The 14,690-nt window shown below is 46.5% G+C and overlaps 1 protein-coding gene across 6 annotated transcripts in view; it reads right to left on the bottom strand.

Annotated features, from left to right (window-relative positions):
- The window catches only part of MEGF6 (multiple EGF like domains 6), a 177,255-nt gene that overhangs the window by 76,754 nt on the left and 85,811 nt on the right, over positions 1-14,690 (bottom strand). For 5 of the 6 annotated variants that reach the window (XM_061600698.1, XM_061600697.1, XM_061600700.1 and 2 more), the window contains one exon: positions 3,424-3,546. In XM_061600698.1, the coding sequence (XP_061456682.1) occupies positions 3,424-3,546 (123 nt within the window). Of the gene's footprint in view, positions 1-3,423; positions 3,547-12,019; positions 12,446-14,690 lie in introns of those variants that run through there. The other variant, XM_061600701.1, reaches the window with a different exon arrangement.

The following is a 14,690-nucleotide window of genomic DNA, read 5'->3' on the forward strand; positions in this document are numbered from 1 at the left end:
GAGCGTTCCATCACCTGCATATAGAATTATGTATTATTATTATTTATTACATTTCTATCCCGCCCTTCCTCCCAGAAGGAGCCCAGGGCGGCAAACAAAAACACTAAAAGCACTTTAAGGCATCTTAAAAACAAACTATTTTAAAACATATTAAAACATCAAAAACGTCTTTTTTTAAAAAAAAAATTAAAAACATCTTAAAAAGCAATTCCAGCAAAGATGCAGACTGGGATAAGGCCTCTACTTAAAACGCTTGTTGAAAGAGGAAGGTCTTCAATAGGCGCCCAAAAGATAACAGAGATGGTGCCTGCCTAATGAGGTGGTGTCTGTTTAAGGGGAGGGGATTCCACAGGGTCGGTGCCACCACACTAAAGGTCCGTTTCCTGTGTTGTGCAGAATGGACATCCTGATGAGATGGTATCTGCAGGAGGCCCTCACCTGAAGAGCGCAGTGATCGACTGGGTATATAAGGGATAAGACGGTCTTTCAGGTATCCTGGTCCCACGCTGTATAGGGCTTTGTTCACCAAAACCAGAACCTTGAACTTGCCCCCCACAGCTCAGTGGTAGTGCCTCTGCCTTGCATGCAGAAGGTCCCACCTTCAGTTCCCAGCATTGCCATCAGTGTAGACAATACTGAGGTAAATGGACCAATGGTTTGACTCAGTATAAGGCTGCTCTCTGGGGCATTTGATCTTTGTGAATTCCTACACGGAGCGTCCTGATCTGCAACTCTTGGACTAATGCCGCACAACGGAACCTTGAAATCTAGTGAAGAGCTTACTCTGCTGCAATAGAGCTCTTGAACATTTAAAAAAAAACTATTAAAATAGCATTTAAATACGTGTTTTAAGAGAAATGCATATGGAAATTCCTGTTTTGATGTGATTTCCCCCCTCCCCAGTTTGCAGATGCATACGTAACAGAATGGAAGAATTTGTTAACACTTGGATGTGGGCAAGAACAAATTTGTCCATCCCGACCCATCGCACAGAATCACACAGAGGTCTGAGTAGTGAATCACATTTCTCACTTTTGCCTTTCTCCCTCTCTCATAATACTAGAACTCGCGGACATCCAACGAAGCTGAATGTTGGATGATTCAGGACAGACAAAAGGAAGTACTTCTTTACTCAGCGCAGAATTAAACTGTGGAATTCACTCCCAAAGGAAGCAGCGATGGCCACCGTCCAGTGAGGAATGGATTGAAAAGAGGATCAGGCAAATTCATGGAGGATAAAGCTATCAGGGTTTACTGGCTAGTCGGAGGCAGTATGTTTCTGAATACCAGAAACTGTAGAAGGGGAGACTGCTCTTGCGCTCAGGTCTTGCTTGTGGGCTTCCAATAGGGACATCTGGTTGGCCACTGTAAGAGCAAAATGCTGGACTAGATGGGCCACTCTCTTGATCCAGAATATCTCTTCTTTTGTTCTTTAGAGAAGCACAGGAGCACTGTAAGCAAGCAAGTGGGCAATCAAGTGCCCAAGGGGATGAATGTTCCAAGTACTCCCCAGAAGGTAGCTCTGTCAGATGTGCAGGCCCAAGCACAATTTGCCAGTGATCAAGTAAGCAGTAGAAATCCTGCTTTGTAGTGCAAATTAAAATCGTAGAGGTTGCATCCAACCAATTTCTGCTCAGAGTAGACTAAGTGAAATTAATAGACCTAAGTTAGTCATGCTCATCAATTTCTATGAGTCTACTCTGAGTAGGACTAGCATTGGATACAATCTTTTGTTTGCATTTTTTAATCACGTTTTTATCCCACCTTTCCTCCAAGGAGCTCAAAGGGGCATACATGGTTCTCCCCCTCCTCCTTGTATCTTCACAACAACCCTATGAGGTAGGTTTGGCTGACAGACTGGGCCTGGCCATCCATTGAGCTATGTGGCTGAGCAGGGATTTGAACCCTGGGCTTCAAGGTCCTAGTCTAAGCACTACCCCATACTGCCTCTCTCAGTAGGCTGTGCAGTATTTCTGGGAGCTTTATAGCAGTCAGTGCACCCAAGGAGGTACAGAGCAGGGCTGCTTAGGGTCACAGCCTCAGAGACAGTCCTGAGGGCACACAGAGAGAGTCCTGGAAGCCACATTTGGCATCGTCTGGAGATCCCCCATAAAGTAAAACTTTAAAGTACCCTCCTACAATTCAAGAGTGAATATTTTTTGTGTGCGCTAAAAAATGTTAGTCTGGAAACTCTCGTGAGATTTTTCCTTGGCAAACCTGATGGTCTTTCAGTCCAAGAATGTGTTTTTCTCTACAGGACCTCTGATATGTGTTTAGTTAAAACAAACCAGCCAGGATACAGAGCACTATTTCCCTCCACTAAAACTGAATTTAAATTAAGCAGGAGAGAAGAAAAATTAAATTTCCAACTCTAAACCATGGTTTGCCTGAACGTTTGGAAGCTGGAACCATGGTTTGCATTCTAAGCTATGGTTAGCGCAAACCATGTTGCCCCGTTCTTATCTGCTGTCCTTGGACCTAGTGCACACCAAGTCCATGGTTAAATAGAGCATAAAAGGTATGGACATCCAAGAGTTAACAAATGTATGCCATATATGTATATTTTTTACACAGAGAAGAGATGTGTAGTTGGCACGGTTTAATATTTTACCCCTCCAAGATCCTAGGCAGCAGATTTGCTGAAGCTCCCTTCAACGACAAGTGCTGCGCTTGCACCCATTTAGAGCTTGAAACAGTCTCTCACGCGTGTTTTTCTACTCTACATTCAAGCAAGCACTCAGAAGTCATATTCTATCCCTTACGAGGCAGTTTCCTGGTTGATTCACAGAGACCCTTTTGAGTATCTTTTTCGAGGGGGTCCAATAAATCTGTTGCCCAACAGGGAGCAATATTGCTGGATGTTAGACCTGCCATGATTATGTTAGCTCCTAACCTGTCACCTTTGTTCTTCCAAGGCTGTGATTTTGTAATGGTTGGTTGACTGTAACAAACAATCAGTTTACCCCAGCCATGTTTCAGCAGGGAATCTGAGCTGAGCTTATTCTATTTATTAAATTCATATTCTGCTCTTCCTTCCAAAGGAGTCCAGGGCAGAGGAATGACAGAGTCCAGGGCATGGGTCAGGAATACTCTCCACAATTGTTGCTGGGACTTCAGTTCCCATCATGCCTGATCATCAGCCATACTGGCTGGAGCTAGGAATCGGCAAATCTGTCAGTTGCAATTTCCCTCAATCCCTCCTTTTTCCAGCCTTAAATGCTGTTCTCCACATTTCCACGTCCATTTGCAATTAACAAATATTAATCTTAACTAAGTAACCCCTGGGAAATAAAAGGCAACCAACATGATGGCGCAGTATCGTTCAACAAAACCAGCCGGATCCCTTTGGGCGACGTTATCTTCCCAGCGCACGCCGGGTTGGACACCCAAAGGAGCAAGAAGGGGCACAAATCCACAACTTACTGAGACAGGTCCTGCCGTCCGTGTGCAAACGAAAGCCTGGCTTGCATTCGCAGTAATAGGACCCCAGAGTGTTCACACATCTGTGCTGGCAGCCCCCGTTGTGAACTTGGCACTCGTCGACATCTGGAAAGGAAGCGAACATGGAAACAGTCAGAGCGGCGGGCACGAGAGACGCTCCGCTCAGCAGTTCCGCTGGCCAGCTCCTCATCAGAGGCGGGAGTTCAGAGGAGCAGCTCACCAGGCCCATCAACCACGCTTCGGAACACAGAAAGCTGCCTTGTACCAAGTTAGGCTGTTGGTCCATCTAGCTTGGTATTGTCTGCACTGGCGGGCAGCAGCTCTCAAGAGGTTCAAGGCAGAGGTCTCTCCCATCCCTACCTGGAGAGGTTGGGGATTGGACCCGGGACCATCTGTATACAAAGCAGATGCTCTACCAGTGAGTTACAGCCTTTCCCCAAATGGACGGGGTCAATCACCTCCCGCGGTTACAGCAAGCGAGCCGGCAGGGAAACCTCTGCATATCCAGGAGTATCCTGCACCCTTAGGAAAACCACCTTGAGGAATCGGAACTTTCCGCATCCTGGACTCATAGATGGATCATAAAAAATTTTCCTCGGCCCTGTTCTAGCTTTTCAGCTTGTCTGGTTTCAGAAAGGACAGAAGTCCTGTACTTGACTACCACATGTCTGGAGAGGAGGAAGGGCTGTGCCTGCCTGCCTGCCTGCCCACCCGCCCGCGATGTCCCCCTCCCAACTAGCTACACCCCCAGCCTTCACGCATTTCCCAAGGACAGCCAGCTCAGTTTGTCCTGGTGCACAGCTATGTAGCATGCCAGGCAACAGGATGGAAAGGACAGAACAGACTTCCCCCTTACCCTTTCCCTGCAGATGTCTGGGGTGTTCCCACTGCCTAGGAGATGGGGTTTAAGGCAGGGGTGTTGTACCTCAGGACTGAGAGCCAAATGGGGCACTCCAGGCCTCTCTATGCCCAAGTCATGCCCATCTCACCCTCCTTGAATGATTTGGCCTGGCTGGAAAGTGTCCATGGAGTCTGATAATGCCACTTGCTGATCTGGATGGGGGATAGGGAGGGGTGTGTGAGTGTGCCTTGAAAGTAGCCTACTGTACAAAGGTATGATTGACATGTATTGTTCCACCCTCTTTTGCCCCTGGCCATGGCCATCGCTGTCATGTGGCCCTCGGAAGATTGCCCAGAAGGGAATATAGCCCACTGAAGAAAAAAAAGTTCCCCAGCTTTGATTTAAATGGAAGAGGGAGATCTGGAAGACTGGGTAGGCGAGATATGGTGGAAATTATTCTTTGGCTCAGATTTTAATCCAAGTCAGGGAAGAATTCAGAGCCCCTAAATGCTCACATTGAGATATCCCAAATCCCTGGATAAGCATGTTTTGCTTGCAACTCTACACAGGGTTCACCATTTGGTCCCTTCTAACCAGGAATCTAAAACCTGTAATGCAATCTGAGTGCAACATTTGGATTCTGAAAATCCAAACCACCACAGTCAATTTGGGGGTTAGATTATTATTTTTTGTTTCATCTCAGCTCTGTGGTGCGCAAAGGGGCAACCACGAGGCTCAAGCACATTCAAAACACTGATGTGGGTCTTCTGTTTTTGGATCACCTTTTTTTTTTTTTGCCTTCCTCACTACTAATGTCCTCCTTCAATTTGGCTTTCTGCCCAGAGAGAAATTTGCCAAGGCAAAGAGACAAAGAAGCAAGAGAAAAGATGCTTTCCACCAGTGAAGAAATGGCAACGAGCGAGGGTTTCTTAAAATTATTTGTTGCCCACGCAAGGGCTCACTGGAGCCACCAATGAGCAAAATGCTTTTGTGGCTAGTGTGAAGGGGCACTTCAGGATCCGGTCCAAATCCCATTGCCCTCAATTGACCAGGGCCTGGCCTGCAGTCCAAAATGTGCTCTCGCTGGGCACAGAGGAACTTTGTTTAAAAAAATACATCCGAGACAAACTGGCGCTCTCTCCTTTCCCAGCATCCTGCTGGGAAACGATTGCACCCTCCTGGTTTAACTTCTGCCCTGAAAAAAAAAATCCAGAATCATCCATCATGCTTCTGGCGACACAGAGGCAATGAATACAGGAATTGCACAAGCTTTCAGCTGTTTAAATGTTTAAAGAGAGAGAATGCAAACGTAAATCATGTGTTAGGCGTATTGTTGGAGGGCGGGGTGTGGGGATCAAGAGTTCTAAATCTAGGTGTGCTTGTCCTTAGCTCAACTTTGCTGTGCCCCCTGAATGTTTCTGCCTGGCTAGAAGGCGTCCTTCAACTCTGATCAGACCTCTCGCATGTCTGGATAGCGGATAGAGAAGAGTGTATCGAGGCTAGTCTACTTCCCAAAGATTAAAATGTACGTGCTTTCCTTTGCCCGCTTTCATCCACGGCTCGGAAAGAAGCAGGTGATTTAGCGGTTAGGAACGTCAAGATCGCGGGGTCCCAAACCCCTGAGAACCAGCTCTTGTACAGCGAACAGCAGTTGCCAACTTACCAGGGTGGGCAGTAGTGTAGTGGCAAATTCAGAAGTGCAGGGTCCCTTCATGACAGCCACACCCCCTCCCCTCCCACCTTTTGGCTGCTGGGTCGAGAATGAGATCCCTGTTAATGCCTTCTCCCACAACAACAGACGTCCCTAGGAGCTAATAAGCATGAAAGAGAAAAGTGTTAGCTACTGAGAAGAGTCTTCTCAGTGGCTGACTCACCTCCCTTCACTCTGGACTCATGCAGAGCAGGAAAAAAAATGTTCTTGTTGTATTGATGCAAAGGGACCGGGGGGGGGGAGAAACTCAATTCAGGTTGCATCTAAAGCCGAATGTTTCAAACCCACACTTTCTAACGAGAATTGAAACACAGCTACCCTTCAAAATTCACACTTATCCGAATTCTGCAACACAGGTCTCCAGCCAATGTTTGCAAAAATGCATTGACTAGGGGAATGTGAGCATGAAAACGAATAGATTTGGAAAAAATAACATATATATTAGGAGACACTGCTTGCAAAAAATGGGCACGTGCTATTCTGGGAATATGTTTCAGCACCTCGGACAGCTCCTTGAAAGTTCAGACTAAAACCTGGAGCAGATTCCACTGCCCCACTGACAAGCCACTGGTGGAAGGTAGGCCCACCACCAGATGCTCTCTTGGGACAGTGGTGAAACCATCTGCTGCTGTCCACTTGCTCCATCACCAGGGAAGACTGCAGGAGACTTTGGGTTCTACAGATCCAAAGCCCTCTTGTACCCCAGATATCCCCCTCCCCCAGAATGGGGGGAGAAGCATGCCAACCCTACAGCTCCTGAACTTAATTGCTCTAAATGGAAAGGAAATAAAAACTACAGCTACAACCATGCTGTTGTCTTTCATCAATTTAGCCTCACCTTCTAGGAAAGGGGAAATGCACCGAGAAGCATGGAAATGAACGATTAATAGGAAGACATTAAAATAGCCCACAGAGCAAATCAGGATGAATGCTCACTGCTGTATAATCCAGGGCATGTTTAAAAGAATTGTTACTGGGTGTCCATTTTTTCATTCAAATAGCTTGCAAGTGGAAGCCTCTCTACCATGTACAAGCCCTGACGTTTGGACTGAGGCAAAAGTGGTTCAAACTAAAAAAAACGTAAACAGGGAGTGAATTCAGCCTTACAAATGCATTTCCACAAATTACTGGCCTAGCAAAATTCTCACTAGCCTGCCCACCCTCCAGTAAATATGTGAATTAAAAAGCAACTTAAAATTAAAAACAGCTGCTTATGAACCAAACCCTGCTGTAGCAGAATTCTTGCAGGAAAAAAATGAATGGAGATATAGAGAACCAAATATCAGAGTGTACAGGGAGAGAGATTTTGTTCAGAAGTTTTTTTCAGAAAAACTACTGGTTTGTAATAATAACCGTAAGAATTATTATGTAATGTGCCCCTGCGTTCGACTGTTTCTGTTCAATTTCACTAACATGTCATGCCTCTAGTCAGTGTTTCGGTGGCTTTTAATCTGAATTCGTGTTCTCGATTTACTGATTACATTTTATGCATGCATTTGTACCCACTGGGTGTCCAAAAGGTAGGACTGGGTGTCCATTTGGACACACGACTATTACTTACAAAATGCCTTGGAATAATCTCTCCGCAAACCAATCAGAACAAACGCTCAAACATGGCTGGATACAATCGAAACTCCTGAATAAACAGGACATCTAGAGGAGCCCGGCGACCTCTAAAACGCGTGCGGGTGCACCCACCCAGACCCACACCCACCCACCCACACTATAAGGGCCAAAACCTTTTATAGCGTGTCCTTGCAGAAAACATACTCCAAGTTATTATTCACTTGGCGGCGGAGGGAGTGGATGTTCCTTTTACATTGTAAATAATCAGGCTCTTCTCTTTCCATGTGAACAGAGGCCATTTATGCCAGAGAAGGGTTCTTCTTTTTAATCTTTTATTCCGCTCTCCCACTCTGAATAGGAAGCTTGCTGGTTGGCACACTTGGCACCGTGCCCCACACAAGAGCTGCCAACCCTCCTCACAGTAAGTACTTTTAGAATGGAAAACAGTATGAGGTGTTCCAAAGTTGCAGCCCTGTCTGGCTTTCTCCGTTACAGTTGCTCAGAGATCACCATTACACACTTGAAAACGAGGCACAATCCTGGGGGTGGTATCCAATGCTAATCCTACTCAAAGCAGGCCCAATGAAGTTAACGGACAAGCCTAATCTAGGTTCATTCATTTCAATGGGTCTGGCTCTAGGGATGTGGGAGAAATGTGATGCCTTTCACATTTAAAAGCAAATCTACTTAATTCACCCTTCCTGAAAGAATATGCAAACAGAAATGCAGCCATCCTTTGAAATCCACACTTCCCCAAATTTTGCAATGCATTCTTCCAGTCCTAGTAATATGCACCCAAATGACTACTAAAAATGCATATATTTAGTAGTACTATGACTGCTAAAAATGCATATATTGGTGAAGCATTGCTTTGCAAAAATGTGCATTTTAGGCAAAAGTGCCTACAAAAAATGTGACTATTTGGAGAAATTTGCACTAAAACGCTGAATAATTTTCATGACTTTATTTTTTAAAAATTGCAAACGGACGTGGAAATGTGAACTGAATTTAAGATTGGGAAAATGGTAAATTGAGAGTAAACAAAACTGACAGATTCGCCCCTCCCTAGTCTGCTCTGTGTATGCATGCGTGAGTACACCTATATACATGATACATATACAGGTCTGTGTATATAAGTAGGGATGGGGGGGATTTGTTCAGTTCACATTTTAAAGCAAACCTTCCAGATTTGCACATCCCAAACCAAAGCATGAACCAAAACCCAGCTCTGTGTCAAAATTTGCACTTGTCCTAATTTTGCAATACAATTCCCAAGCCAAAGAATGCATGTCAAAATGTGCATGTTAGTGGAAGTGTGCACCAGGGTTTCAGACAGGATTCTCTCCAAGACCTACCTGGAGATGCCGGGATTGGACCTGGGACCTTCTTCAGGCAAACCAGGTGCTCAACCACTGATCAACAGCCCTTCCCCAAAGCAGAACCAAGAGGTCACCCAGACATTGAGAGAGTGAAAAGCGTGCAGCAGAAACCCAACCACCACGTTTTGACCAGATGTGAGGTCATCTTTCCCAGATGAAACATGGAGGAGAGGAAGTAGTTCTGTTAAGTCAGAGCTGGAGGCACTGCACTGACTGGCTGCAACTGGTGGCGTCACTAATCCATTCCCCTTCTTCCTCCTTGGAGCAGGGTCTCCCCCCCATCCTTGAAAAGTTTATTCTGCTTTTTAATTTTAAAAAAAGTGGGCAAGGAGTTACATCAATCGAATAAACGTATGTGAGGTGCCTTCAACGTTTTTGAAAAGTAAGAAAAAAGATTGGCAAAGTGGATGAAGCCAGGATTGGATCAGTGTTTGAACTCATGGCACATCACACAAGGACAGCCTGGCTGCCAGATCTGGCCTCTGGCCCATCTACACCAGCATCCTGGTCTCACAGTGGCCAACCAGATGCCCCCAATGGGAAGCCCACAAGCAAGACCGAGTGCAACAGCGCTCTCCTCGCTTGTGATTTCCCAGCAGCTGGCGTTCAGAAGCATAGTGCCTCCGACAGGGGAGGGAGAGCACAGCCGTTGTGGCTACCGATAGCTTTATCTTCTGCCCTTTTCACAGCTAAGGCAGAGCAGAGGCCAGGCTAGCCCCAGGGGAGGTAGAAACAAAGCAAAGGTGAGCACCGTGCAAAACTCTTTTAAATTGTTTTTCACGCTTTACATGGTTGTGACCTGCCCTGGGACCTTGTCAGAATATGTAAGAACCTAAGAAGAGCTTGCTGCATCAGGCCAAATGGGATCACTCTAGTTCAGCATCCTCTTCTCACAGTGGCCAAATGCCCTAAGAACCTAAGGATTTGCATCTGGACTGCATCTGGACCCGCAACTTCCATAGAAACATCAGAAAAGCCCTGCCGGATCAGGCCAGGGGCCATCTAGTCTAGCATCCTGTTCTCCCAGTGGCCAACCAGATGCCCTCAAACAGGACTTGAGTGCAACAGCAACACTCCCCATTTGCAATTTCCAGCAACTGGTATTTGGAAGTACATTGCGTCCAACCATGGAGGGAGAACATAGCCATCATGGCTAGTAGCCACTGGTAGTCTTGTCCTCCATTAATTTGTCTAATCCTCTTTTAAAGAGATCTTGTAGTGAAAGGCGGATGATATTATTATTATTATTATTATTATTATTACATTTTTAAAGTACAGTTGAACCCACCCTAAGAATTTCCTTGTATGTTCCAACAGTTCTCATTTTTAAAGGGAAGCGAAGGAAACAGCGCTGGCAAAGAACCAAACGCCGTAATCGGAGTTGCCAAGATCAGGAGCTCAGACTCCCAATGGCGCCCGCTAGTATTGCACATTTTAGACCACCTGTGTCATTTATTTCTAGCCTGCCTTTCCGCCAAGGGGCTCACGGCGAGGTACAGGCGCCACCACACTACCGGCCACCGCTTCGTCCTCACAACAACCCAGTGAGGTAGGTAAGGCGAAGAGAAACAGCGACTGGTCCAAGGTCACTCAGCAAGCTTCGCAATTCAAACCTGGGTCTCCCAGCCAACACCTTGCCTACACAGCTGAGGGTGAAAGGAGGGGAGAGATGAATAAGGAGGGAAGAGGTAAAAGGTAATGGGGTTTTTTGAAGTTGATCTTGGTGTATGGATGGAGAATTACAGTGTAGTGGTTACAGCATCTGCTTTGTACGCAGAAGGTCCCACGTTTGATCCTGGCATATCCACATAGAAGTGGAAATGTCCCCTGGTTGAAATCCTGGAGGGCCACTGCCCGTCAGTGTGGAGACAATCCTGGACTTGATGAACGACTGGGCTGACTCAGTAGGTTTGTTCACGCGTCACCCTGAACACAGGTACTAGCTTTTCTATGCGTGCACAGGGAAAGGCCCTAGCATCTGCCTTGCATGCAGAAGGCCCCAAGTTCAGTCCCCAATGGCATCTCCAGGTACAGCTGGGAGAGGCTCCTGCCCGAACCCTGCACAGCTGCTGCCAGTCAGTGTAGACAATACTGAGCTAGATGGACCAATGGCCTGACTCAGTCTGAGGCAGCTCCCTATGTCCATGCAAAAGCGTGCACACTTGTCGACTTGGCACAGCTGAGCTGTTGTACAGGCGAGCTGTTGTAAATGCAGACTGTATACTCATTGAGTGTTAACGTGTGAATACCCCAAGTCTCCCCAGTCTTTAAAGTTGACAACGAGGCCACTGAACTTGTTAAGGACTATCAGTACCTCGGCACAGTCATTAACCAAACTGGAGACAATAGGCAAGAAATCAGAAGAAGGCTAGGACTGGGGAGGGCAGCTGTGAGAGAACTAGAAAAGGTCCTCAAATGCAAAGACGGAAAACATGCAGATCTATTGCAACTTCCCTCCAAGGAGCTAAAAGCAGCATGCATAGTTGTTTCAACAGTGTTATCCTCCCAACAGCCCTGTAAGGCCAGCCAGGCTGCCTTCCTGGCTCAGATACAATGAGCTGCTATCACCAAGGAGAGGACCGGGCCCCAGTTCTCCTCTCAGCCTGAGTTTGGCAAGGGTGGCAGCTCAGTGGCAGAGCATCGGCCTTGCATGCAGAAGGTCCCAGGTTCAATACCCGGCATCTCTAGGGCTGAGAAATATTCCTTCCTGAAACCCTGGAATGCTCCTGCCAGTCAGTGCAGACAATGCTAAACCAGATTCTGACGTGGTAAAAGGCAGCGTGCTATAATCCTCAAACCACAACAGCACCGTGATACCATAATACTATACACTAGCGGCAAAACGACTGGAACATTTGATGCGTGAAATCCAGTTAAGGACTGAAGCGCGCATCCCCTCCAAACAGAGATGAATCACAGCCACTGTCATTTGAAAAACAAACAAGCAAAAACTGGCCGGGATCGTACAACACCTGTCCGAGGGGCATGGGAAAAAATGATTCATGCACACAACAACGTCGTTCTGTGATCTAGCCAGCCAACGACGCTCCTGGAGTTGCGAATCAAAGACACACTACGTACCTGGCCTCAGCTCAGAGCGGCCCCCGCCGTATCCCGACTGCCCCAAGAAACATGGGTAGCAGTTTTTCCACAGGTAGCGGTAGTGAAGGCTGGCGGCTGGCGGAATGCACTGCAAAAGGACTGCGCACCAGAGCGCCACCCAAAATCGCCTCGGAGGCTCGTGTCCCAGAGCACTGAGCCTAAACATCTTTTTTAAAAAAATGGGGAGGGGGTTAAAAAAAAAGCCGGACCCCGACACAGCAGAAGGAAAATGGGAAAGCTGCAAAGTTTTGATGTGCACGCATGAGGATCGTCCCAAAAAACGCAAGTTCCCCCTCCTCTCGCCCCTTTTAAACGTTGCTGTTGTTTGCGGCTCAAAGCCGCACGCAGAGGCAAATCCCGTCAGCGAGGATGTCCAGAAGCACGCACTGTGCCATCGACAAAGCGGCCGCTACCGCTCCCCTCGCAAGCGCACATGTCGCCAGACAGGAGGCTTTTCAGAGCAACCCACACTGATTTTTTTTTTTTTAAAAATGTTCTCAACTTTCGATCCGCCCCCTGCAGGTAACAAGACCAAACCCCAGAGATTCCTCCCCGACCCCCCTCACAACACAAGTTCTCTCCCTCTCCTTCTGCTGGGGCTACCCTGAGCCAAAAAGCGGTGTGACATTGTGCATCACACACGCACACACGGAGGAAAGGAATTCTGGCTGATGGGCTCAGGGGCGTTATTGAGTACCTGGCTTGAGGCCAAACTGGATTCTAAAATTGGCCATGTAAACAAGGAAAGAAAACGGGAGAGTTGGAGGGAGGAGGGAAGGGAGGGGGTCTTTAAATCAGTAACACATTTTGAAAGGTCCTGCTTAAATGCAGTGAAATGTTTTTAAAAAATCCTCTCTCTCTGTCTCTCACACACAACAGAACAGACAATTCAGGGTAGACCTGCTGAAATTGAAGTTAGCCATGCCCATTAATTTCACTGGGTCTACTCTGAGCAGGATGAGCATATGCGATAACCCTGTGAAATGTTCCCTCACTGAATATTTCAAAGCCAACAGGTTGCATCCAACATTTGTTCTGTGCAGATTTCGTTTTAAAGGTGAACCTGATCGAATGCCTCCTCCATTCCGAACTCCTCTTATGTTGAGCTAGGCATTTATTTATCATCACATAAGATTCATTTATTTATCGTTACATAAATTTCCCTCCAAGGAGTTCAAGGCACAGTTCTCTCCCTCCTCATTTTGCCACCCTGGGCTCCTGCTGGGAGGAAGGGTAGGATATAAATCAAATAATAAATAAATAAATAAATTTTATCCTCACAACAGCCCTGTGAGGTAGGCTAGGCTGGGAAACTGACTGGCCCAAGGTCACCTAGTGAGCTTCACAGCCGAGTGAGGATTTGAACCCTGGTCTCCCAAGTCCTAGTCTGACACTCTAACCACTACACCACACTGGCAAGTGGGATGGAATTTGCAGTTGGTTCCCTCCCCCCCCCCACTGGAGTGGCCCTTTTCCATTTGCTTGGCTCTTTTCCTTGGCAGAGTACTCACTTTCCTTAACTATGTCTTGGAAGTGTAGCCTACAAGGTTTTTTTTTAATTGACTAGTTAATATCCCCTTTCATTTCCAGTCTTATATACATTTTTCCATATTTTCTCAGAGTCGCATAGTTAAAAGTTAGGCATGTAAAGAGCCCTTTGTCAACTGGTATGGAGTTGGCATTTCTTTGTCGACTGGTGTGGAGTTGGACCCAAGAGGTACCCATACAGATATTATTAGTTTGCGGTGGCTTTGGCCAGACTGGGGCACACAGAGTTCTGCTTCTAGAAGACAGACACAGTGAGATGGGAGCCACATGAAAACACAGGAAGAGCCCAGCTGGACCAGACAAAGGTCCATTTTGTCCCAGCTTCCCCAACCGATTCAGACTTGGAAGTCTCAGTTTAGTTACTGCGAATGGCTTTAATGCACAGGTTCCCAAAACTGTGGTCCACGGACCACCAGTGGCCCGCAAGCTTCATTCAGGTGGCCCACAGCATGTCTGCATTCAATATTCATATTGATTTTTTCCCCACTGTTTTCTTTGCTTCTTTCATCTCTTAGCTTGCATCTTATTGTCTTACCATTTGAATTCTAAGGAAGGCAAATTGCATCCCAAGAAAATACAAGAAATAAAAGTAGCGACAACATGACGATTAAAAATCATACAGCATCTAGTACAGTGCAGTAGCATTGCTACAACGGGCAGGAAGATCATTAAGTGGTTCACAAAGGCCGTCACTTGCAATTTTGGGGTGATCCGGGGGGGTAAAAAGTTTGGGAACAGACAGACAGAAAGTAACAGGGGGGAATGAGGTGTCATTTGTAAGCAGCAGAGGGGAAGACACTGACTTGATTATCTACCTTAAGCTGCTTTGCAATGCACTTGAAAAGGAATGTAAACAGGCAATCATTACAGTCGATGCCAGTGGAGACTCGTGAATAAATAGAAATCATAATAGTGATAATTCTCTGCAAAGCAATTGAGTATATATCCTAATCTATACTGATGAGCAGAGACTGTCCAATGGTTCAGGTTTCTTTCCCAGCACTACCTGGAGATGCTGTGGATTGAATGTAGAACCTTCAACGTGCAAAAAAGAAGTTCTGCCACTGAGATAAAGGTAAAGTAAGATCCCAGTCCTCTTGGT

This window comes from Rhineura floridana, chromosome 18 (assembly GCF_030035675.1).
Source record: "Rhineura floridana isolate rRhiFlo1 chromosome 18, rRhiFlo1.hap2, whole genome shotgun sequence".
Classification (NCBI taxonomy): Eukaryota; Metazoa; Chordata; class Lepidosauria; order Squamata; family Rhineuridae; genus Rhineura; species Rhineura floridana.